This window comes from Struthio camelus, chromosome 7 (assembly GCF_040807025.1).
Source record: "Struthio camelus isolate bStrCam1 chromosome 7, bStrCam1.hap1, whole genome shotgun sequence".
NCBI classification, from domain to species: domain Eukaryota; kingdom Metazoa; phylum Chordata; class Aves; order Struthioniformes; family Struthionidae; genus Struthio; species Struthio camelus.
Genome location: NC_090948.1, coordinates 18,919,492 through 18,944,422, shown reverse-complemented (window position 1 = coordinate 18,944,422; position 24,931 = coordinate 18,919,492). Strand labels below are relative to the sequence as shown.

General features: G+C 36.4%; 1 protein-coding gene across 4 annotated transcripts in view; it reads left to right on the top strand.

The window, feature by feature from the left end:
- IDE (insulin degrading enzyme) overlaps positions 1-24,931 on the top strand; it is a 75,285-nt gene that overhangs the window by 44,677 nt on the left and 5,677 nt on the right. For all 4 annotated transcript variants that reach the window (XM_068950021.1, XM_068950020.1, XM_068950019.1 and 1 more), the window contains exons 15-22: positions 2,583-2,727; positions 5,466-5,576; positions 7,669-7,789; positions 10,125-10,216; positions 16,324-16,435; positions 17,532-17,699; positions 20,375-20,647; positions 23,575-23,636. In XM_068950021.1, the coding sequence (XP_068806122.1) occupies positions 2,583-2,727; positions 5,466-5,576; positions 7,669-7,789; positions 10,125-10,216; positions 16,324-16,435; positions 17,532-17,699; positions 20,375-20,647; positions 23,575-23,636 (1,084 nt within the window). The remainder of the gene's footprint in view (positions 1-2,582; positions 2,728-5,465; positions 5,577-7,668; positions 7,790-10,124; positions 10,217-16,323; positions 16,436-17,531; positions 17,700-20,374; positions 20,648-23,574; positions 23,637-24,931) is intronic.

Here is a 24,931-nt window from a genome sequence, read left to right as displayed (position 1 = left end):
AAAGGTAAAATCTGTATAGTGTTTCCTAATGAGAAACGATGAAATATCCATGGCTTCTGTGGCTGTTTCTTTTGAGTAGAATTCCACATGTCTTTTCTAATTAGGATATTGGTGAATAATCCCATCTTAATAACGTGCTTTCCTTGAAAAGTTTTAGCCTTCGTCTTCTGTTCTGGAATGAGCCTATTCTGCCTTGTAGCAGATCCCAAGGATTTCTTCACGCTGTAGGCTGCCTCAGTAAGCTGGAAAAAGTAGGGAGATTTCTGCTGCCCGCAGCCCTAACCGTCTTGGATATTTGGAAGGAGAACCAGAGATTCTAGCAGCACCTGCTGTGTACATGAATTGAGGGGAAGCTGATGAGATTCGGGAAACATTCTCCCTCAAACCTAGGGAAACCCTAGGACCTTGCCATGGTGTGAGACTTGCATTAAAGAAATCCTGCATTAAACACCTCTGACATGAGATTGACCATCTAGCTTATAGGATGATAAAAAGCTTTTGCTTTTATATGAATTATGACTTAGGGTCTCAGCAAGTATCCCTTTTTTTTTTTTTTTAAAAAAAAAGGAAGTAAAACAACAATTCAACGTGATACTGTTTTGAAAACTTTCTGAAGGTAGTTATAAACGCTGTACTTCAAGTTCCCAAGGGTTTGGAGAGATGAATGTTAAAATACAATGCTAATTATTTTTATCTGGATGTATTTAAGAAATTTTTTAAGCAGCTTAGTGCCTTTGATTAAAATAATAGCTCAAAGGTAATCCAAGTATCAACACTTAAATTACGCTGCTGGACTCAACAGTTATAACTCTGAAGGGGTGAAAAGACTAGACTAAGATTTTTCAAAGACAGTATCAGTGATTGACTTGCTCTACTTCCTCAAATATAGCTTAAAAAAAAGGTAGACAAGAAATAAGCATTTATTTACAAAGTTGTCAGGAATAGACAATGACTCCCAGAACAGTATTATAATAATAATTTTCTGTTATTTTTCACTCAACAATTGCAAAATGATTTAGTAGTTGTCTGTATTTTCAAAATTCCCTGTTGGCCCCTCTCAGCTAAATGAGTACCCAGAATTTATAGCTGATACAAATGTAGTAATCACTCAGAAAGATCAAGTCTCTTTTCTGGTATCAAAATGGAAAAGAATTTAGTGAGTTTGGAGGGAGATTTAAGATAACATAGGATTGACCTACATCTTGCTTTGAGTTCAGTGTTCATTGGGCATACTAAAATTGTATTTTAGTATACAAATATTTTAGTACTGTGTATATTGTGCTCTCGGTTTTGGGAGAGGGAGCTGTAAACAGCAGAATCTTATATTTCTACTGCTCTGTTTGCTTAAGTGAATACATACTTGAATACAAACCCAAGCCCAGAATAACTACACAGTAGTGGTAAGACAGCATTCCCTGGGCTAAGATTTCAGACTAGCAGGCTTTGCTTCTCTAACAGAAAATGTTTTATCACTTCCTTTCTGTAACCTAAATGGAAGGGGAAGTCAAGGCCTTACTAAAAACTGCTAGGAACTTTCTTAAAAATACCTTTGTGATGTATTTTTAAGTCATCAGTGTATGGGTATTGATGATGTGATCTGTCTTTATTTTACTATATTAATGTTAGTATTCACTGTGAAATACCGTGCTAGATCAACCTGGATACAACCAGCGTGGTAGCTTGTCTGTGAATGTAACCATTAGTGGGGAAAAAAAAAGAAAATGGCATGTTTTTGAATGGTAAGCAATATCTTGACAGCAAATTGTTTTAGAAACTGCTGATTATTTCTGTGAAATTGGTTTTAAATTTACATGTATTTCAGAAGCTGCAGAAATAAATATCTGGTCACGGTAGAAATAGGTAGCCTTGATCCTAGAAATCTTTAAGATATACAGATATTTAACAAACATCAATGCTATTGAAACATGGCTTGAGTCTTTGAGTTGCATTTCTCTTTTTGAGAGATTTGTGGTGATGTTGTATGTGATTTGATACTACTGACACAACAGCAGAGCAAGTGTAGTTGTTGCTGTTAAAAAGATACCACACAAAATTACCATGATATGAAAACAGGTATGCCAGACTTCTTTCCTGAGCTGGGCTTAGGACGTACTGCATATTTTTCATACCCTAAATTGCTAATTTCTTATTTTCTTAATAGCAACTACTTTGTTTTCTAATAGCGTAAAAAAGTATTAATGTTTAGTATCCAGGCTTTCATTTTACTCCACTAAATAATGTTTATGAATTTGTATTTAACTCATTTTACAGTTCATGTGTTCTGAGTTCTGTAGCAAAGTAAATAAAACATGGTTTAATTTTTTGCAAACTATCTCCAGGCTATTTTTTCTGGAATTATCTCTAGAGCCTTCAATGGAATTGGGCAACACCCAGCCATAAAGAAGCTAAGTAATTATTTTCAGAGTATCTTCATATTTAGTTTTAAAATAGGAGTCCTTCATAATGGGATCCATCAGCATATTTGCAGTAAATACTGTTTCTTTCAGATCAAACTTAAAAGGCCAAAAGAAACTGAGAAATAATTTTAAACTGCCTATTTTACTCTCAACGTTTTCTTCCAGCCCATTTGCTTACGTGGATCCCTTGCATTGTAACATGGCCTATTTGTACCTTGAACTACTCAAAGACTCCCTCAACGAGTATGCATATGCAGCAGAACTAGCTGGCTTGAACTATGATCTCCAAAATACCATCTATGGGATGTATGTAAGTACCCAAATCAAGGAAAAGCTTCGAGCCTTAAAACTACTTCCACTCATCAACATTTTTATATTGATTTGATGGAAGCATTTTTATTTAAAAAATGGCTTTTTCCGTTGTGGGTCTAAGGCTGTTATTCCTTTTGATCTTGATCATCCTTTCTTTAATTTGAATTTTAAGTTGAATTTTGTTCAAAGTCTTCAACAATCTTTCCATTCATATTAAGCAAATTTTCTTCTTTCTTTTTATACCATTCATGAAGTTAATTAGCTGTAAGATTTGTTCCTCCTTTGAAAAAAACCTAATCCAGGCTTAGATTTTATTTCAGTTTGTCAGATACCTGCTAAAAACTTTCTGACTAAGGAGGGGCGAAAACCCCCTTTCACTGCTGTTAAATTAATGGTACGCTTCAACTTTCCTTTCCAAGAACTACTGATCATGAGGCTGCATATACATACTCTTCAGTCATGTTTCTTCATCCATTACTTTGTCACTGCTTGAGGTATCAAAGCATTTCTTTTGTTTTTCTTTTTGTTAGTCGCTACATTTATGCTGATCCTCTCCATTGCAACATGACATACCTGTTTATCAGGTTATTGAAGGATGATTTAAAAGAGTATACATATGCAGCACGCCTCTCAGGTTTGATCTATGGCATTGCATCAGGAATGAATGCAATACTTGTAAGTAAGAAAAAAACGCAGGAGGAAATGAGACAGTTTGGGAGTTGTTGAGCTTGGAGAGAACATTTGACTTCTGCATTTCTAAAAATCTTTTTTTCCTTGCATCTATCTCATGAATTAAAGGCAAAGCAAATCAATGTACTGTAATGAATAGTGAATGACTTGTTTAAGACTGCAGTGTCTTGTGAACATGTGTGCTGTGCAACTGTCGCGTTGTAATTCACATTGTTACCTGCTTGCATGGTAATCTTGGAAGTAATGTTGTTGATTTCTATATAAAACAGATCAACTTTTCTGTTGAATGAAACTTGACTTTACAGGTTTTGTTATAATTCTCTGATTCTGCTGTAGTGAGCTGCAAATGGCTTGTGCATGTGTTCCTTAGAATGCAACGCTGGATATTTATGGCTTTCCTTAGTAATTGTTTTTGTTATGTGTTTTAAAGTGCTGACAATATTTACTTGATAAATATTTATATTATGCTAAATAGTTATTTCTTATTTAGGCTCTTCTATGAGACTTATGAAAGGAGATTTTAATGATCTCTCCTGACATTCTGCTAAAAGCTTTTGTTAACCATTATTTTATAGCAAAAATTTCCTGTTTTGAAATTTCCTGTAAGAGTATTATTTTTAAGATAAATCATAGTAGGAGACTGTGCTGCACATTGACTCTGTATTTTTTGGATGAAAAGGAGTATTGGCTTTTTATCCTTGCTTTTTTTATTCTCCAAGAAAAATCTAATATTGCATTTCCTGATAGCATCCATTTACTGAAAACATGGCTGTCTATTTTCAGTCTCAAAGCTTGCTGACATTTCCAAGGTCAGAATTAATTCAAAAAAACAGGAAAAAAAAGTTCATCTTGTCCATTTTTAGTCACAGTTTAGCGTTATTAACTGTTTTTGTAGGGACTGTTCTTGTACCATAAAGATTCTATTTTCAAATAATAAAATCAGTTTACTCCATACTGATATCTGGAAATTTCTAAACATCTTTTCTATAGTGTGAGATGTATTACAGTCAGTAGGTGTAACCGTATAGTGTTGATATCTTAAGCAAAGATAGATGCTACACTAAAAACAATCACCCACACTTTTATAACAATGTTTGTGTTCTCACACTAATTTAGGATATTGGCCTTTGTCATAAATGCATTTATGATACTTTTTTCTTCAAAATCACAATTTAGATATAATTATGTTTCAGTAACTCTAGAGGAAAAAATCCTTTGTACTGGAAAGCAGGAATTCACTTGTATGGGGTTTTCATTCCTAAAATATCATTAATATATTATACTGAGGGATCCATTTGAATTCCTGCTTCCACATATCAAATTTTGAAGTCATTTTCCCTTAAAAATCCTCCTAATACCTACCCCCACCGCTAGACAAACTTTCTATAGCTTGATGGAATCATGTAGTCATTCTTAGTTTTTTTGTGTGTGGCCTATTTCATGTATACCTTCCAAAAGCTTTGCAAGATCAGATTGACGTATTGTAGGCCAAGTTGCTGTTTTCTCAGCCCAGCACCATCCTTAATATAAATGGTGCAGTTATTGACAGTACCCCACTTCTCGTAATATTGCTTACTTCCACTTCTGTGAATTATATTTAAGAATAAAAAGATAAACATGAAATAGAGCTAAAAGTAAGCTGGAGGAAATATTTAAGACGGCAGTCAGTCTCATTCTCATTACTAAAATGAGAAACCTAAAGTAAAACCATTTCAGTGCTCTGAACATACAGTTTACTGACTGCACCCAAACTTGTAAGTAATAAAATCTATATTCAGAGTATAGCTTGGTTACATCAAAGTGAATTTATATTAATTCTCTGAATTCATAAGTCCTGGGCAAATGTGCAATATTATATTCATCATTTAGTTACCATCTTTTGATGGGTAAAGTGATTTTGCTTTAGAACGAATTAGTTTTTAATAGTCTTGAATTTAGAGTAGGTGTTGAAAAGTTTATTGTTCTTTGAATTATGTGAGACATGGTAATTGTTGTATTCTTTTTTTACCTTCCACATTTCAAACAATTTATGCACTTTTTCCGTAGCTTTCTGTAAAAGGTTATAATGACAAGCAACATATCTTGCTCAAGAAGATCATTGAGAAAATGGCTACTTTTGAGATTGATGAAAAAAGATTTGAAATTATCAAGGAAGCGGTAAGCTACCTGAGGAGTTTTGAATGCATTGACTTGAAGTGAAATCTGAGGGCTAATTATCCCTAGACGTACAAAATGAAGCTCTGGCTGACTCGGTCTGTGGAAGCTTTTTTCTTTTGTCTTTTTTGTGGCCACAAGTTCCCCGGAATATCTATATTACATTTTTTGGTTTAAAAAAAAAAAAAAAAAAAACTGGCTCTGGGGTCTTCTATTAGTCAATTTTTATTATGATTCACTAAGGGATTGCAAATTGCTGTGATAGGAGTAGAAATGTAAGAAGGCAGAAAAAGAATCTAAACTGTCCTAGTGTATGATTTGGAAAGGCCCCAAGTGATCTAGGCATAAAAGAAAGGGAAGATGAGAGAAGGGGTGAGGAGGTGTTGAGAAGAGTTAATGCATTTCTTCTTCTCCCCAGATGTGAAAGAGCTCTCCTCCCAGGCTACGATTCTTTTGTGCAAAAATATAGCTAGTTTGCAAAGTACATGCTGACTTCCGGCAGTTGGTCTTCTAAAATTTTATTTCATAAATATGCATAGGTCATTATATATAGGAAGTCGATTTAGCTCATGAAGTAAATTTATGACACTGATTATGTTTGCTAAGCCAGACAAGACATGTAATTACTTGGTCTTCAGCTGTTTTCCCGAGAAGAAGATAGAATTAAAATAAAGGAAATAACTTTTTACAGAATATAGCAATTAGATGTTGAACTCAGTGCTGCGAGTTGTTGTGGAGATATAAATGATTTCAGAAAACTGATTAGACAGATGTTGGGGGACAAGCTTGTTTTTGGCCCAGAAAGTTTGTACATAGTCTGCAGTAGATGAGAGAGCTGTGATTTTTGGGGAAGATCACTCCGTACTTGCTATAGTCTTAACCGTAATCCTCTGCTACTGATGACTGTTAAACAGACGACTGGGCTGGACGAACACCAGGGCCATCTTTAGTTCGTTACTATGTAATAAGAAATTTTAAGTAGATGGACATCAAACATGAGGCAGATTTATTACAACAGCACTTCATACAGGATTCTGTGTATCTCTGGTATGTTAAGGGTCTGGAAAGTTTAACGGGATGTGACAAAAAATCCACAGGTCTGTGAATAATCTGATGTATGTGGTTCTCTCTTAGTTTCTGATGCTTCCCTATTCATCTTTACGGCTTACTTGAGTTCTGTCTCTGTACTATGCATGCTTTGTCATTTTATAGAATTCTATTACATAGAACTTTTTGGTATTTTGTCCTTATTTTGCATACCCTAAAGTCAAATCAGACGGGGAGATTGCAATTTTCTGCCTCATGTTTACATCTACAGATTAGGGAGGTATCAGCTTCTTTCTTCTGTTTGGAACAGGTAGAAGAAGGATGCATCCTCAGCAACTTCATGCTCTTTCTCACCCACATCCCCTGAAATAAGTCACCTTTCTCCAGTAGTGTAAATGATGTGCTTATTTGTGTCTCTGTAGACCCAGGAGCTCCCAGCTTGCCAAAGTGATTAGTTTGCATTTGTTAGAGGAAAGAGTTTTTTTCTTATCTTGCGAAGGTGTGAAAAGGACTAGAGAGGAGTCTCTGTAGAGCCGCTCACTGCTTCTTCTCTCGCACCTCCTTTATCTAGGCTAAGAATGCAAAGAATTTCCCAGTTGCTCCTGTACTTTTCTAGTCGTTTCAGCCTTGGGAACTGGGAGAAAAATACATTTCTTATTAGCCCCTTTTTCCCCTTGCAGTCACTATAGAGTGCCTACTTCTCGATGAAAGCAGCTTAATCTAAATACTTACTTAGGATCTATCTGCTGTAGTTTAAATTTCATTCATTAATTCTACGTTTGCTTTTAAGTATGGTTTCATTCTCATTTAAACTATCTTAAAGGCTACTGCTTAATCCATTGCCTCACAGGCCCACGTTAATACTAAGATGATTTAACAAAATTGTTGAACAGATTTAACAGGCAGGAGAATGTTGTTGACTTTTGAAATGTATGTTTTTGGTGGTACACGGAGGACAGGGTTACTGTACAAGAGTACAGGGTTACCATTTTATGCTTAGAAATTGAGTTCTGTAATTTGAACTTAATTGTTTTAACTTTTGTTTTAGTACATGAGATCACTTAACAACTTCAGGGCAGAGCAGCCTCATCAGCATGCAATGTATTATCTCCGACTCCTGATGACAGAAGTTGCTTGGACCAAAGATGAGTTAAAAGAAGCTCTAGATGGTAATGTTCTGCCAGTTTTAAACTTTATTCTTTCTGGTTTTCTCTTCTCTTTTTTTTTTTTAATGGAGCATGTCTTATTGCCGAACTGAGGGTGCCTATTTTGAACTCAACCTATTATTTAAAGTGAGTGCCTGCAGTGCCAGACCTGAGCTAATGCTCTTAGGAGATGATGCCTCTATACCTGTCCTCCAGTTTCTAGAAAGCTTATTAGTTGCGACAAAGGGCTGTACAAAGGTATGGGCTCAGGAACTGGCTTTGTGGTCATGAGCTTGGGTATGGTGAATCCAGTGCTTAACAGACATTACTAAATTCGTTTGGACTCTCCCTGACATCTTGCAGATACACTGGAGTATACTTTCCAATGTCTGTACCTTTTTTTTTTTTTTTTTTAATAACCCAGGGATCCTAACACGCGTTTAATAATAAAAAAACTTGACTGTAGTCCTTAACAAAGAGCAGGCCCCTTGCTATATTTGGGAGGAAGAAGAAATGTCAAATTAAGAGATTTAATCAATTTTAGTAATAGCTAAAGAACTCTTCCCTATGTGTATCTTACTGTGTTATGACAAAAGACTATTATCAAGACATATCCCAAAATTGGGATAATTTGCAAAATATCTTGTAATATCTCTTGGGAATATACCGAGACGTTCTTTTCCAGAATAATGTCTTGCTTTTGTTTTTGTTTGGGTGGAAGAGGGGTGGATTCAGAACGCATACCCCTAGTGGTCAAGGGCTAGCCTTGTACCCTGTTGTTTGAAGTTGTGATGCTGAAATAAAACTGCTGCATTCAGACAGACTCAGCAGATGCCCTGAGAGGGCTGCACAGAGGTGTGTGATTTCCCCTCCCCCCCCCCCCATAAAATTGCTCCAGGATAGAAATATAAATGTTTAGTTATGTAGACTCTTGAAAGATTGCAGGTATCCCTGAGACTAGCGGTGGTGCCAGTGCTGCCCGTGAAGTCAGTGATGAAACTGATGCTGATTTTCATGGCAGTGGGCTCAGCTATATTTCAATCATTTCTTTTTTAATGACTACAGAATTTGGAAAAAATAACAGATGTTCTGTTCCTTTTGTAAGTCTTCTTTTTAAGATTAATGCTATTGTATTCAGCATAATGGTTAAAAATTGAATGTTTTAGGGTTGTAAGTCTCCTTGGTATTGCTGGAAATCTGCTTGAAATACAGAGAAATTATGCATGGGTTTTTTTCGTCCTTTCATGCTCTCTCATGTTCAAAACAATTGTAATCTTTTGCACTATCAACAAGCAGTTCTAGAGGCAGAACTAAGATTATGATTACACAACAATAAAAGGACTGTTCCATTTTGTGTTGGAAATGCAAATTTAAGATAAAAGTAGCAAGAAAAGTGAAAGTAGTTGATTTGGAATCAGGAAAGAAGAAAGAAGTGCAAATAGTGTTTTTATTGGTGATCAATTACCTCTTTTAAGAAGGGAAAGCAAGATAAGCATTGGGTAGCTTTTCCTAAGAGAAGTCACTACTCTGTGTTAGATGTGTATGCATCCCCCACTGAATAACTGTGTGGCCTCGTTATCTTGAATGCATTTGTCTTCTGAAAACTTCTTTGAAGTACAGAAGTGCTGTAGCTTTTATAGTAGTCGAGAAAAGGACTAATGAAGAAATTAATGGATTTGGTCAAGTAGTGCAGGGAGTCTTGCAGAGTCAGGGAATTAAGAGTGGATCTGTTGACGTCAGTAAGAGCACCCCATCCACTCTGCAACCTCCCTCTCTTCTTCTGTTAATTCTGTGTGTTAAACTGTATTTGCTTTACATATGAAAACTGCCTTACAAAGGTGCTAGCATAGAGCATGTGTGTGTATATGGCCTAGTATATATTTTAAAATAAATATTTCTTATATATAGCGTGTTGCAAAGATGCTATCAAAACACCGTATTTGGGATGAGATTTTTGTTAGTCTAGCTGGTAAATGCACTGTGTTTCTCAAGCATTAAAAATTACGTGTTTAGTTAATGGCTAAAGCTTTATCTTGGAACACCACCTGACTGACTGTAACTGTTTTCTCTGGAGAGGGAGCTTGTGTTCAGCATGACTGGAGAGAAGGCTTTTTTTTTCTTCTTCTTTTTGGAATCTGGGTCAGACGATATGTGAATTCTAAGTGAAGCAAACTATACGATGAGCGCTGCTATTTAGACCTGGAAACTTTCCAATGCTGCGTTTTTAAGAAGAGATCCACTTTTTTATGATGATGAGTTTCTGTTTCTCTAAGAAATATACTATATCTAATGATAAGTTAGATACTTCTTAATGTAAAAATACATGTAATTGATTTAACTGTCTAAATATCTATTCTAGATGTCACTCTTCCCCGCCTCAAGGCCTTTATAGCTCAGCTGTTGTCACGGTTACACATTGAAGCTCTTCTCCATGGCAATATAACAAAACAGGTTGGTATGATACTTCTTTAATGAGACAATTTTTATTTAAAAGCAGCATTAGAAATGGAGGGCTGGTTTAGTCTTTCCAGATCTTAAAACAGTTTCACCAAATGTGATTTCATAATTTGACTTCTTTATGGGAGTATCATAGTGTCATTTTTTCCACCCTAAATTTCTTAGGCTAAGTGCTGCCCCTGTATTGCTCTTGGAGATTTAATAGAAAACAGCTTATGATCTTTAAAATATTAAGTCTATCTTGCCTCTCGTTACTGTAATGTGATCAAGCTGCATAGGGAACGACGTGCTGCAGATTCTGCTTTTCCATTTACAAGTTTCAGGCTAACTAACAAAGACTTAGGAAGCCAGAATCCTGCCAAGTGCTTTATGCATAGCTAGAGAGGAATGGTGATCCATAAAAAATGAATTTCAGCTCTCAGTTCTGTCTTTTGGGGAGTAAAAATGAGAAAATCTTTGTTCTGTCTTGCATTAAAATAGTAATGGTTTGGACTAACGTAGGAAATTTAACCAAAGATCTGACTATATGTACAAATACAAAGTGTAATATCTTTCTTGTAGTAAAAATGAGAACATTTCTGCATTCTTTCTAGTAAGGCTGGTATAGCAGTGTGTGTGTGTATATATATATGTGTGTGTGTGTGTGCAAATTATGTATGTAAACGTAGAAATATATACATTTGCATACTTATGTAAAGAATACATAAAGGTATTCTTTAGCCGCCATAATTGGTGCCTACTCAATGGTTGAAAGTCCTATGGGTAGAGAATTGGGAAGAATTGATTGTTATACCTGTAACTATGTGATAATTAGAAGTGATCTGCAATCTTCCCCTGAATAGATGCGAGTAGGAAAAATTACTTCTCCTTCATCGCCCATGTTGAGACCATCAAGTTCATGGCTGTGCTGCACTGACCACCTCTTTTTTCAAAACAAAACAACCCAGAAATTTTAACCTGGATCTGAGAAATGTTTCCGTCTAAAAATTAAGCAAAATTGACATATTCTGGTGACAAGTTTTGGTACTGAAAAAGATTTCAGTGAATTTATACCTTCTAAAAAATTACACGCGTCTAGCTGCTTAAAATTGTCCTGCTTCTTCTTGATTTCGTTCTGATGTAGGTTTTTTGACTGTTCCTCACATTCATTTGCTACAAGCGGGTGAATAGTATATTAATTATGTTCAAACTCTCACCCTCTCATTGTAAATATTCTGTTGTAATTTAGTGCACTGGTTGCCAGAACGCATAGTATTTTCCTCTACCCTTCCCAACTGTTTTATTAGATCTTGCTCTTTGTCTTTTTTTTTTGTTTGTTTTGTTTGTTTTGTAAGTTTCCCAGCATATTTTTATGAGATCACTTTTATGTTGTAAGTTTATATGGCAACAAAGTCTAAGAGATTTTGCTATTCAGTATATTTTCCAGTGTTTTAAAATATTCATTTCTTATTTAGTGTAAAGGGGGGTTGTTTGTTGTTGTTGGGGTTTTTTTTTGTAGAATGAAATAACGATTTTAAGGGGATTTACAGAGAAATCTGCATTTTTCTTAAAAATTCTACATCTCACAAAAATCGCTTTTTCTTTTTAAACAAAGTATGGGCCATTGCACATGCACTACTTCAGCTAGAGCAAGTGATTTCCTGAAAAGAGTAGTAACTGTAGAGCTGCGTAAAATCAATACTGAATTGTACATTTGTTCAAGAAAAGGAAAAAAAAAAAAAGTATATTTAAGGCATTAAAGAAAGAAACTTCAAATAATGATTAAGGATTCATTAAAATATTAGGGTATAATGTAGAATATTAAACAAAATAAGAATTATGAACTCTGTCTGTGGGTATAGTCCTACAATGTAACTTGGGTAAAATTCCGAACTGGATTTGTGAATTCCATCGCATTGAATTTGTGATCAGATTCAGGTGCTTACTGTGAGTTTCAAAAATGGGTAAGATGTGTATGGGACTAATGCTGTTGTACCTTGCTCATTAATGCATGGGTTAGTAGTTCTGAGTTATCTACATTAGACTTGTTCACAAATGTATTTCTATAGGATTAATTAGAATGATGTATATGGCCTTTAGGGTAGGTATGTTATGGGTAAGCTGTCTAATATCCTGCCGTGCATTATGTTTTGCCTCCTGGTCATGTGCTGATCTTGTTCCATTCTGGTAGTAATTATTGACAATTCCTGCAGTGGACCAGATCTCTGTTGCTGACATCAGCCAGTCTTTAGGGCTCTGAGGCTGCCAGTTGTGTTTGAGCATCGCAAGATCCTCATGCCGGTTTGCCTTTCCGGCTCATGTCCACAAGCAGCAGCAGCATGGGTTGGAGTGTGGCAACAGCCCTGCGAATGGGGCTGCAGGTGCAAGCATGGTTTGTGAATCAGAAGCCCTGTCTCTTGCTCAGCATAGCAAAAAAATGAGAATTAGGTTACCAGTGGACCTGTAGGTGCAACTGGCAGTATTGTATGTGCAGCTGGCTGCACTGTTAGACATTCTCTGTGATGAAGAGGAGAAAGAAGTGCTGGCTTCTTTTCCATACAGGGTCAGTCTTTGAGAAGAGTAATGACTGTCCGCAGAAGGTTGCTCTGCCTATGCAAGAGGATCAGCTATAAAGAGACAACTTCAAAATGAAGAAGGTAGCATTCATGCAAATCTGTGCTGAGCTTCACTGACGAGGAAGAACACTAATTGAAGGGTGACATTCAGCATTGAAAAAGGGTTGCCATGGTCACTGGGAGGTTGGCAACCTCTGACTGTCACTGATTTTAGGTTTGGAAAGGTGACAACGAGCAAGTGCCATCTGCCACTCAGAAGGTTCTTTTCTTGTGGTCCCCAAGGGTAAGGGATGCAGGGGTCAAAGCAGGCTTCACTTGCATGGGCTTCCCAAGTGCTGTTGGGGCCACTGATAGGAGGCATCTTTTTATCTCTTTTTATCCCTCATCAGTAGAAGGGGCTTCATTATGCTAATGTCTGCTCTTGACCACCAAGGATGTTTTACTTATGTAGCCAAATGTATGATGCCTGTTTTTTGTTTTTCTTTCTTTTTTTTTTCCTCAGCAACTTGTGCATGGCAAAGTCATGCAAGCAGAGCAATACATTATCTTGCTGAGCCTGCTGAGATCAAAAGAGTTGCCTTAATGCTCTTGCTCCTTCATGAATTCGCCTGTATTCTCATCCCATAGCTTATGAAATCACTCACCAGCAGTTTCCATTATAAAGACTTTTCTAGTTCCTGCTGCAGTAGCAGTTGAATGGCAATGAAGTGTGTGTTTGGTGCTTGATAAGGAATATGAAGGCCCCTCTGTCAGGAGTCTCTTTACCAGCTGTGGACTATAATACGTGAGAGGGAAAATGCAAAAGTTTGTAGCAGCAAATCTTTGAAAACAATAGGTCATCATTACTTTTGTTTCTTGATTCTGGACTCTTTCTGCAACTTGCTGCTGCAGCTTGTTTTAACTCAGCAGGTACTTGAAAGTATGAGCTGGGTACCAGAGCTGGGTTCTGTGAGGCCTAGAGTTCAAGCAGGAGCTTTGCCATGACCTTGTGCTTCCTGCAGTGTGCTGGAAGCCCACCAGAGAGCGTTCTTGAGCAACTTTGGAGCCTATAAGCAGTTTCCTTTGATAAGCAAGGGAGCCCAAGAGTGGAAAATGGGCTGGAAAGGCCTGGGCATGGTGGGGGTCAGGAAGTTGTGGCTGATGTAGATTGATAACTCCTGTTAACTTGCTCACCACCTGCAGTAGTTTCTGCCCCTTACTCATTTCCTTTTACTAGAAGTAGGCATCTCTCACTTGCAGCAAAGCATCCAATAATGCCTCAGTCTGCTCCAGTCTTGGCTTGGCTTGCACCATGTGTATGAAGACTTGTATGTTTGCTGAACATTTCATTGCAGCACCCTCCCTCTTCCTGCTCCGGCATGTGTTTGCCATTCTTTGAGGTATAAGATGTGGCTGTGCGGTCTGGCAGCACCCACAAGTACTCGGTGTCCTTTCAGTAGGGAAAATGGGTGTTTCATTTTTTTACTCTCCTTATGCAAATAAAGTACCTTTCTTCCCTTTTATTTTAATGGTTCGTCTCTGTCCCCTCTACAGACTTCCGTTGGTGAGGACGGATTCTGGCCTCCTGCTCAGGGAACAGGAGCTCTCTGCCTTAGGAAAAGATTGAGCCTGCACTGATTCGTGTGCCTGGGAAATAAGGACTTAAAATGTGTCTAAACGGGGGTAGGCTTAGCTGATGACTGCAAGTTGCCTGTGTAAGCCCTATAGTAAGTGAGCTCTGGATAGGGAGGGGTTGTCTCTGACGTGATCTTGGGGGCAAAAACAGATTCTCTTTTTGGAAAGAAAGAGTGGTTGGAAGGGGAGAAGAAATATTCCTTGACACTGATAGATAACGTCACTAATCTGTGTCCCTTGCTGTCAGCAAAGATGACCCTTTGCCCAAGCGAAGGTGAGATGGAGTCAAATGTGCCTTCATAGTAACAGTGAGGGAACGCTAGGTTAAACTCAAGGTCAGTTGTATAAATCTGTGATGCTGTTGGCTGAGGTTTGACTTATGGTGGCTGATCGCAAGTTTGGTGGAAAGAACATGTCTAGATTCATTTTTCTGCATGAGATTGTAATAAGAAATCAGAACTTTAAAGCCCCTGCAGCTCTCAGGCTTGGCTGTGCTAATCCCAGGAGGCCTGCAACAGGACAAAGGGTGCCTAATGTTACCCTGAGGATGTGGAGGGTGGATGATACAGCTGGGTGCCTGCATGGTTGTTACTGTGACGAGTGGGCAGAACCGGCCAGGCAAAGCAGTGGCACAGTGACGAGGCGTGCCTGGTGGGGCTGCACCTTCTTTTCGGACAGCGTGGTTCAGGGTTTGCAGATGATAAAACGTTATAGGTATGACTTGTCTACACTTCAAGCTTACTAACATGTAAATGAGCACATTTTATTGGGGGTTCTTAATTCCCGAGGCAGAAATTATGGATGAAAAAGAATGAATTCTGAAAATACTTGAAGTATTTTTCTGTTCCAGTCTCTCTTTAGTATTTTGCATGAGTAAAGTCTGGCAGTTTCAGTAAGAATTAAAATTTTACTCAAATATTTTAAAAATATGGACAGATTACTTGTTTATTTAATTACCTGTTTAAATCCTTTGCAAATTTGGGATCTGGAATCTTCATTCTTCAGTATCAGTTTGTACCAAACACATTGTGAATAAGAAGAAGAATTTGAGCAGACTGAGACCTCACCTTTGGTTCCTAGCAAAGCAATATGTTGTTTTTCTGTCTTTGTTTACCCAAAGTGTTCTTATTTACTTATAAAATTTATGCGTGTCCTATCTTTGGAGAAGAAACCAAAATATTTAGAATTTCAGTATGATACTTAAGGCCATGAAATATTCTTTTTGCATTTGTTCTCATTGCATCTTGTGAGGTTGACACCATTACACTGTTTTGAAAGCTCTCTGTAATAAACTATAGGCAACAGCCTATTTAAAAAAATAAAGTAATTAAATTTTACTTTTTTGGACATGACTTCTTTAAGGTCCCTGGTAGCTAGGCAGATCTGTTTTTCCTAGTTCGTTAACAGCAGGTGCAGAGAAGAAAAAAGGAAAAAAAAAATTTTTTTTTAATCCATTAAATAAAATACCTGGCCAGTGAGTCCTAAAACTACCAGCACATCAATAGAATACATATATAAACTTAACTCTAACTTTGTTTTCTTACAATTCCACCTGATATGTCATTTGTTTTATAAACATACATTGTAGGTTTCTAGATTTCAAATTTTGGTGCATGAGTACATCAAAGTGGTGAAGGGGAAAAAAAGAAGCCCACTGAACATCAATCCCAGAAGTTTTGGGGAAGAGGGAAAGTAGTGTATCATGTAATGAAAGTAAATTAAAAAAAAAAAAAAACTTCCTCCCATCTATTGGTTTTTAACTTCTATTGTGTTTTTATTAAATTACAATATCCTTTCGTTCTATTTGATTTTTTTTGCATTTTAGGTTTTTTTCCCTTTCACATCACTGTCAATAATTAGAAAGTTTAGGCTTGTTGGTAGATACAAAATAACTGATGATCTTTAAAAATCCTCTCATATTTTCTCTTCCAGGCTGCATTAGGAATTATGCAGATGGTTGAGGACACTCTCATTGAGCACGCTCATACAAAGCCACTTCTTCCCAGTCAGCTAGTGAGATACAGAGAGGTACAACTTCCTGACAGTAAGTTAAATCATTTATAAATACATTTTAAAAATATACTAAATTGAGGTTCTCTGTTTGCTAATGGCATTTTAAAATGAATGTTATTCTTTTGCTAGGATTTTGTTTGGAAATCAGATTTACTTCAAATTACTTTAAACTATAAATTTAACAATATCATTAGGGTATGTTTTTGCTATGTTAATAAAATAATGCATGAGTATAGAATCTTTTTGGTATACTTGAAAATGAATTCAATTTTATTTTTAATCTATGTATGTAAGTTGGATCTCAGTCCTAATTCACTCTGTATGTACACATACTATACACTTTTGAATGAGTGTTGTTCTTTAAGAGCAGATTTCAGAATTAATTGAGCCTTCAGTGAAGGGTTATCCAAAACAACTTGTTTATTGTGTAAAATACAGAGCTATTACCCAAATAACTTCAATGTTTGTGATACCAGTTTTTTGGTCTCATTGTGTTTTTATATCATTTTACTTCTATCGTGCAAAATTGTTATATTTAAAGAATGAGGCACGAGGAATCCATGGGAGTTGCATAGGAATAGTGACACGTGTAGCTGTACAGCCAAAATCAATTACCCTTTGAGGATCATTAGCCTGTGGAAACTACTGTATACCAAAGAAGCTATTGATATGAAATGCTGAATTGTTGTTAATATTCATAAGCATTTCTGACAAATTATCTTAAAAACTATTTGCACGGTAGAGGCAATGCAGAATTCCACTCCAGTTGCAAAAATACTTACGTGAAGAGAATCAGCCAATTTAGACTTCATATCCAGTGAGTGCAAATGCTTGAGTTCATTTTACCTGAGAAGGGGTATCTGGCATGATTTTTGTGAGGACCCTTTTGTTTGTAATTCACTTCTCCTATGCGCAATCTATGATGTTTTGACATGCTAAAATAATCTTTTCTTTGTTTCATGAAAAGCCTGCTTGATCTGTTAGAGGAAATTGTGCTTTAAGGGTCCTAGGCCATTTATTATAACTCCATTCCACCTATGATAGACTATTATCTTTCTAACACTGGATAATGAGTATGGTTTTTTTTTTTTTTTTTTAACTTAAGCTGCTTGAACTTTATTTTTTAGGAGGTTGGTTTGTCTATCAACAGAGAAATGAAGTTCATAACAATTGTGGAATTGAAATATATTACCAGACAGACATGCAGAGCACCTCTGAGAATATGTTTTTGGAGCTCTTTTGTCAAATTATCTCAGAACCATGCTTCAATACTCTGCGCACCAAGGAACAATTAGGTAAGTTTTCCCAGATTTGGTGGTTACTGTATGTGTGTGTACACGAGTGCTCATGCACTTATATGGGTAGACACGATGAGGTATTCTTTCCCTGCTTAGTGAATGCCACTTAAAGGACACTTGGTAAACACAAATTACTTTAGCTGCTGATGACTCAAAAGAATATTACTGTTCGCATATGGTAAATTGAGAAGAAGCAAGCATAATTTTTAACATCATATGTGAAGTATCTGAAATCAGCTCTAGTTTAAAAAAAATTGATCACTGTGCAGAAAAGTTCATATCTGCAGTTGTAAAAAATGGAGATTAGGTCAGTTTCCTAAATTTTAGGAAATCTTCTTAAAGAATCAGTCACAGTCTTCTCTGCTCTTAGTTGTACTTTCAGCTGCACTAGAAAGACGGTTGCCTTGTAAATCAAGATCATGTATACCCTAATATCCAGGAGTCCTGTTTAAATTCTCAGTATGATAACTAAAAGGAAAAAGACCGTGGGTACCATTATGGTGTTATGAACTACCAGAAAACCAGGCAGATTAGTCTTTTTGTGAGCGACAAGCAGAGTGAGCCACACCGTGTTGATCATAGGGATTTTAACTATCTAGATATCGGTTGAAAATAGGGCAGGACACAGGTTATTTAGCAGGCTTTTGGAATGTGTTGATGGCAGGTTTCTTATAGAAGCTGGACATAGCAACTAAAGCAGGGGAGAGAGGGAGACACCAGTGAGGAAGAACTGTGTTGAGTGTACGAATATGGACCAGCATGGTATGACTGCCAAATGGTAGAGTTCACAGCTCTCAAGAGAGAAGACAAGCAGTAATACAAGCAGCCTTCAATAAACTCCATGGAATTGTTATTAAGATCTCTGAGAAAGCTAAAGAAAAAAGGAGTTCAAGAGTTAGCAGTCTATTAAACAGTAGAGGAAGTAACAAGGCCTCAATAAATACTTTAGCAGTAAGAGAAAGACCAACGAAAGTAAAAGTTGTCAATGATGTGAAAAGGTCAAAATGTTTCAGGACGGTTTCGTTAATTTTCACTTAAAATGTCAACAGTGATGAGGTGGTTTCCGAAATAAATACCAGTGATCAAAGTCCAGGGGCTCACCTTTGAATAGGAAAAGAACAGATTAAAAATTATTCAGGTAGGTTAAAAGATTTTAAATAGTTCAGGCACGATGAACTCTATATTTAAAAAAAACAAAATGATGAAATCCTGAAACCAAAACTGTTAAAACTGAGAATTTGCAGAGGATAGGTGAGGTACTGAAAGGCTAAAGAAGATTAAGCGCTGTACTTATCCTTAAGAAAGGAAAGAGAGAAAGAGTAGGGAACTTTCAGATCAGTCAGCTTAATTCTGATTCCTGGAAAAATGTGGAATTATCAAAATTACCAATTCAAAATACATAGGAGATAACTGAGAAATGGTTTCTGGACAAAACAGGACAAACTAACTTCTTTTTTTTTTTTTTTTTTTTTGGTTACACAGAGTTTGGCTGTATGGGTGGAAGTGGTGATGTCATATGTCTAGTTTTTCATAGCATGACAGTCGCATAATGTTCTCAGACAAGCTAGAGGAAGATAGTCCAGATCAAACTACTGCATGTTTAGATAAAAGGCTGGCTGGAAAGTTACGACTGGAGAGTTGTTAAGAATAGTTTATTAGAAAAATGATGTTGTACAGAGTTGTATTGTGGTCCAATACTATTTAGTATTTTCATAAAAAATCTGGATGATGAAAATGAATATACTTGCTAAATCCTCAGATAATATTAAGCTAGGAGAGACGGCAAGTGTGTGGGAAGACAGAATTAGAATTCAAAATTAGTTTGACATTTTGGAGACACGACTTGAAGAAAAGATGCTGTTCGATAGGAACAATTTTGCAGGAATAATCAACTGCACAGACACAAGTTGAGCAAGTGGCTAGATAGCACTTATGTTGAAAACAATCTATAGGGTACAGTGGATCGGATGTAGAACATGAATTAACAGTGTCGTGCTGCCGTGGAAAAAGGTGGACTGGGATGTATAAAATGGAGCTTCCAAAGATGTACAAAATAGTATTTCTGTGCTATTCAGGTAAGGCTTTTGAACACAAGAGCATCAAGGAATGATCAGAGCACTGTAAAACTTCATTTAAAAGACTGAAGTGTGGTAGTTTTGTTTTTAAAGGGGGAAAGAAGATTGAAGACAGGCTCAGGTATTCATATGTGCAAAAGTTGCAGCAAAAAGGAAGAATACTGTCTTTAGTTGATAAAATGAGAAATAGTGGTCTTATATTACAGCAAAGAGATTTCAGATTAAACATGGAAAATAACAGTAAGTTGCACATGATGTTGAGGGTAGTGAAGCACTTAGAACATAGCCTAATTTTTGGTTGTCTAATACTGATGACAGACTTCCTCTTGTTCTTTTTTCAGCCTGCCTTATCCCCTCCTCACTCCTCCCCTGAACTGATAATTTACTTCAAAGAAGTGGAGGAAAGCAGTTTTTTTTTAAATTAAGCAGTGTATTTTGAAACACTGCATTATTTCATTCATAATACAGAATTATATCTGTTATAAGGTTGCATTCCTATCAGACATGCTGTGCTAGGCAAACTCGATGCTGAAACAGGTTTTTAAGTTTGTTTGTTTTTTCTTTTTCCTTAATCGGTGACTATTTTGTTTTACCAAGGTTACATTGTGTTCAGTGGTCCACGTCGGGCAAATGGCATACAAGGACTGCGATTTATTATCCAATCTGAAAAGCCACCACACTATTTAGAAAGCAGGGTTGAAGCATTCTTAAAAACTATGGAAAAGTGCATAGAAGATATGACAGAAGAGGCCTTCCAAAAACACATCCAAGCTTTAGCAATTCGTCGTCTAGACAAACCAAAGAAGCTATCTGCAGAATGTGCTAAATACTGGGGGGAAATAATTTCCCAGCAGTATAACTTTGACAGAGGTAAGAAAAATTATAGTGGTTTTAAAGATGAAATATAAAATTGCAAAGTCAAGTGATAAAGTATGCTGACTCCTTTTTGACATAAATGTTTATTTAAAATTTAACAACTAAAATTTTGTGCATTTTGCTAAATCGCTCATTGCTGAAAATTGCACAAAAATATTTCCAAGATTATTTCTAGAGCACAGTGCATAATATGAAAGTTGATAGGAGGGGAAAAAAAAAACCCAGCATCTGATTTTTGTTTTAAAGAAGAATAATAGTGATATTTAAGCTATATTTCTGTTAACTTCAGTCAGGGTTGGATTTCAGGCAGTATGTTATAAACTACATATAGGCAATGCTTAAAATATTTTGCAATTCAGAGGCAGTTGTATTTTACAAAGCAGAGGCAGTAAGGAATGCCCCTGCTAAAAAAGGGGCTAAACAGTGGCTGATATGCTTAAAAATTGTTCAGTTTTCATAGTGAACATGTCACTGTAGATTGAGATGGGCAAGTGTTTTGAAGTTCCGCAACTGTTCTCGACTCTGAAACGAGGAATGCTGAATGCAGCAGTCAGACTACGTTTGGGGCGCCGGTGACTGTGAGCACAGTCATCGGGAACAGCTTTTACTTGGCCTGTTTCATGTGCTGTTTGTGATTTGTGTTCTCATAGCTCCTGCCCTGAGAAATTACCTCATTTGTGGCGCCTGTGCTCACTGTGTTGTAGGGGCCATTAGTGATAGAGGATAAAGCTGTTCCCTGGCGCTTCGTCTATCGTAGTGGGTAGCGGATGCTTCGTTGACCCTCTGTTCTCTCTCTTAAGGCTCAGTGAGACATCGAGTAGGTCAAGGATTGGAAATGGTTTGGATATAAGTGGCTTTTAAGTGGGGATATTGCATAAGCTCAGATTTCTTCCGTGGTGTTTGGACGCCTTATACATGTGCCTAATACCTGGCTGAGACGCGTTTGAATAGCCTTTGTCAATCCCGACGGCGCACCCGGTGATGCAAACCCTGTTCCTCTTCCCGTTGCGCAGTCTGTTGAGGCAGCAGAGGCAACAGCAGGCGCCTTCACTAACGCACGAGCTGTCTCAGCTGAGAGGAGGCCTAGAAGAAACATCAGTTTTTTAAAACCATGATACTTTAAAGGTTATAAGCTCGTAAAGACTAATTAGGATCCAGCTTGTAGAGTTCTTGGTGAAAATGGATTGACAATTTTTTGCACTGATAGCGTGATACTGTGTGATATCTTACATGCCGTTTAACTTGTATTTTCCTCCTTTTCACCAATGTTTGGAGATTTTTTTAGTCCAGAATATTGAGGTGTATAAGAAATATTCTGAGCAAGGTTTTATTTTGTTTTACTAAATAAAACATTTTGAAACAAAACTAAGTTGATTTTTACCACAAAGCTACATTTTTTCCTGAAAGTTAATGAGTAAGACTTTGAAATCTAATTTTTATTTTGTTCACCATTTGCTTTTTTAAAAAGTTTCCCAAAAGAAAGAAAAAAGCAATTTAATACTTTATAAGCGAATTTTAGTTTGTAACACAGAAAAATTCCCATTGCAGTTTTAGGTCTAGCTCATCACTGCCTCACGTTTTCGTGTCACAGCTCTTATTCACAGCTGTAATTTCCAATCTCCCATGCATAATAAGCTTCCTACATAAAATTCACTCTGTATCCCATAACTTCTCTTTTACTTTCCATGCACCGTATTGGCCTTTCACAATAGCAAATGCAGTCTTTTCTGTAGGCAGTGACTAACTGTGAACTGCTTTAAAACGAAGAATTTTGAGTTGGCATGTGGCTTGCTCTCGAGAGAAGGCGAGCTGCTGACGAGAAGATTTCATGCCTGAGCATGAGGGCTGCTGTGGAAGCTCTTACCCCTCAAGTACTTTTTTGTTTCTGATGAAACAGTTTAACTTTTCTCTGCCTTAAGTGTTTCTTTCTTTTTTTTTTTTTTTTTTAATCATACTTGGGTTTATATCTTATCTCTCCAGAATTTCTTGCAGCTAGGGGAAGCCAGATCTTTCTTTTGTAAATCCCATCCAACTTATTGTTTCCCTTGACTTGTACAACTTTAATTCTCATCTACCTACTGGTAATTTCATTCCGTTAGATGATTCTAATGCGTCTAGAATTGTCAAAATCAGAAATTCATATCCTGGCCTTAGGAAGTAAAGGGCAGAATTTGTTTTTGTGTTTTTGCTTTTTTTATTATTATTGTTTGGTTTTTTGTTTTTTTTTTACTTAACATATTTTAAAACCTTCTTACAAACGTCGTCTTCTGTTCCAAATTTTTTGCCAGTTTTTTAATTTCCTTTCTGTAGAACTTCATATGAATTAGTTTCTGCCTGTAAACTCTTGGAGAGGCAAACTTGGCCACAATAAAAACGTTTCCACTTAGGCAAGTCATATTGTATAGTTAGTTTTATTACGATTTAATTTATATAATGTGATGTAGCTACAGAGACACATTGTCCTCAGATACCTTAAAGGTGATTCTTCTTTATCATGTATGCTATAGCCAGTCATGCTTCCTTACATTTAGTATTAAAAACCTTTATGCTGTCTTCCTAACTGTGAAGGAAAGCTATCTGTCATCAGTTTGCATGATAAAGATGTAACATTGATTTGAAGATAATATACAGAAATAGGCATATTTTTTAATCTACTGAATAATATCCAGTACAATCAATGTTCTTCCAACATGTATTTTTTAGTAAGTGCAATCAGATGGCCGTGTTTTGTGTAATTTTTTCCCAAGCTTCCAGTGATGCTTTCAATGATACAAGTAGTAGCTGGTGAGTGAAGAATGAAAAGCATATCATTTGCAGTCAGTTGCAGCATCGGACTTTGGAAGAAAAATGCTTTCAAATAAGTGTGCTAATAACCAGCTATGATTTGCAGACTTGTTTTAATTTTTACTGTTGTTGTACAGATAACATTGAAGTGGCTTATCTGAAGACCCTGACCAAGGATGATATCATACAGTTTTACAAGGTAAGTTAGTCATGTAGCTAAATTATTATTCAGAAAGAGATGTATATGTACTGGGTGTTACTTGTGTGAACTATGAGAGCATATTCTTATCCTTGTTGTAGGTAGGTAATTCGATTGATGCACATACCCTAATAATCATTTTGTTTCCTGAATCTTCCTTAGTTTAATGGGAACTAGTATACTGCAAGAATGGTAGAAAAGGAGTTTTTTTTTTTTTCTTACCAGCTGTTGTTCTCTTCTTGTCTGATTTATCTTTTGTTTATGAATAGAAATTATGTTTCTGTATGACTCTGACCCAGTTTGGCCAAGGTCGCAAATTTATTTATTTATTTATTTTTTCTCTGAATCAGTAGATGATTCAGCGTATTTTGTCTGCATGAACTGTGAATGAAAAAGATATTTTTAAAGCTTTCCGTGCTGTAAATCAGTACATTTCTTATTGCTCTTATGTGGAACAAAGGAACAACATAATGATGCAATAAGCATACGCTGCAGCTTAGCATGAAATTATTAGATAGATGTCTAATATGAGCAGCTGAAATATGGAGTGGGGTAGGGAAAGTGGTTCACTAAAAAAAGATAAACTGGGTCTCATTCTTTTTGTTTTGCACCAAATTTCATGTGCGGTGATAAATCAGAATGTTGCAAAGTGTATATGTTTTTTTTACTACTTATGGAGCAGCTAATAGTTCAGGGGAATACTGTGGCAAAATACTGTGGCTGCCTTTGGAACTTACGGAAAAATCTGCCCATGAAGAAGCATGGCAGGGAGGGCGTCTGTAATGCAATGTATGTGTGTATGTATGATATATACACACATATAGTAATGGTGTATATATATACATATAGTCATATGTACATATACATATGTGTACATATATAGTCTTTTGTGTGTGTGTATGAACGTCTTCAAAATTATTTCTCTTTTGTACTCTTTGTTTATCCCTTTCACTAGCCAGTTATTTTCATATAACCTTCTGTTTTAGTTTGAGATTTAATCTTCCTGTTAAAACTGGTTACTACTTAAACGGCACAGTGAACACCAATGTTTTTCAGATTATGATAGCATGGGGGGAGATATGCAGCAGATATAATTTTAGTAAATGAAATTTCAGTAGTGTTGTTTAATAACTGATAATTTGAACGAGTATCCACGTTTTGTTTTTGTAGGAGCCTACTCTTACTGCTTTGTTTTTCTTTTATATATATATATGTGCTGTTGCAAAATACATGATTATCCAGTGCTGCAGAGCAGAAATAATTGGCTGGATGGGCAGGCTGGTCCAGCTGTGTTG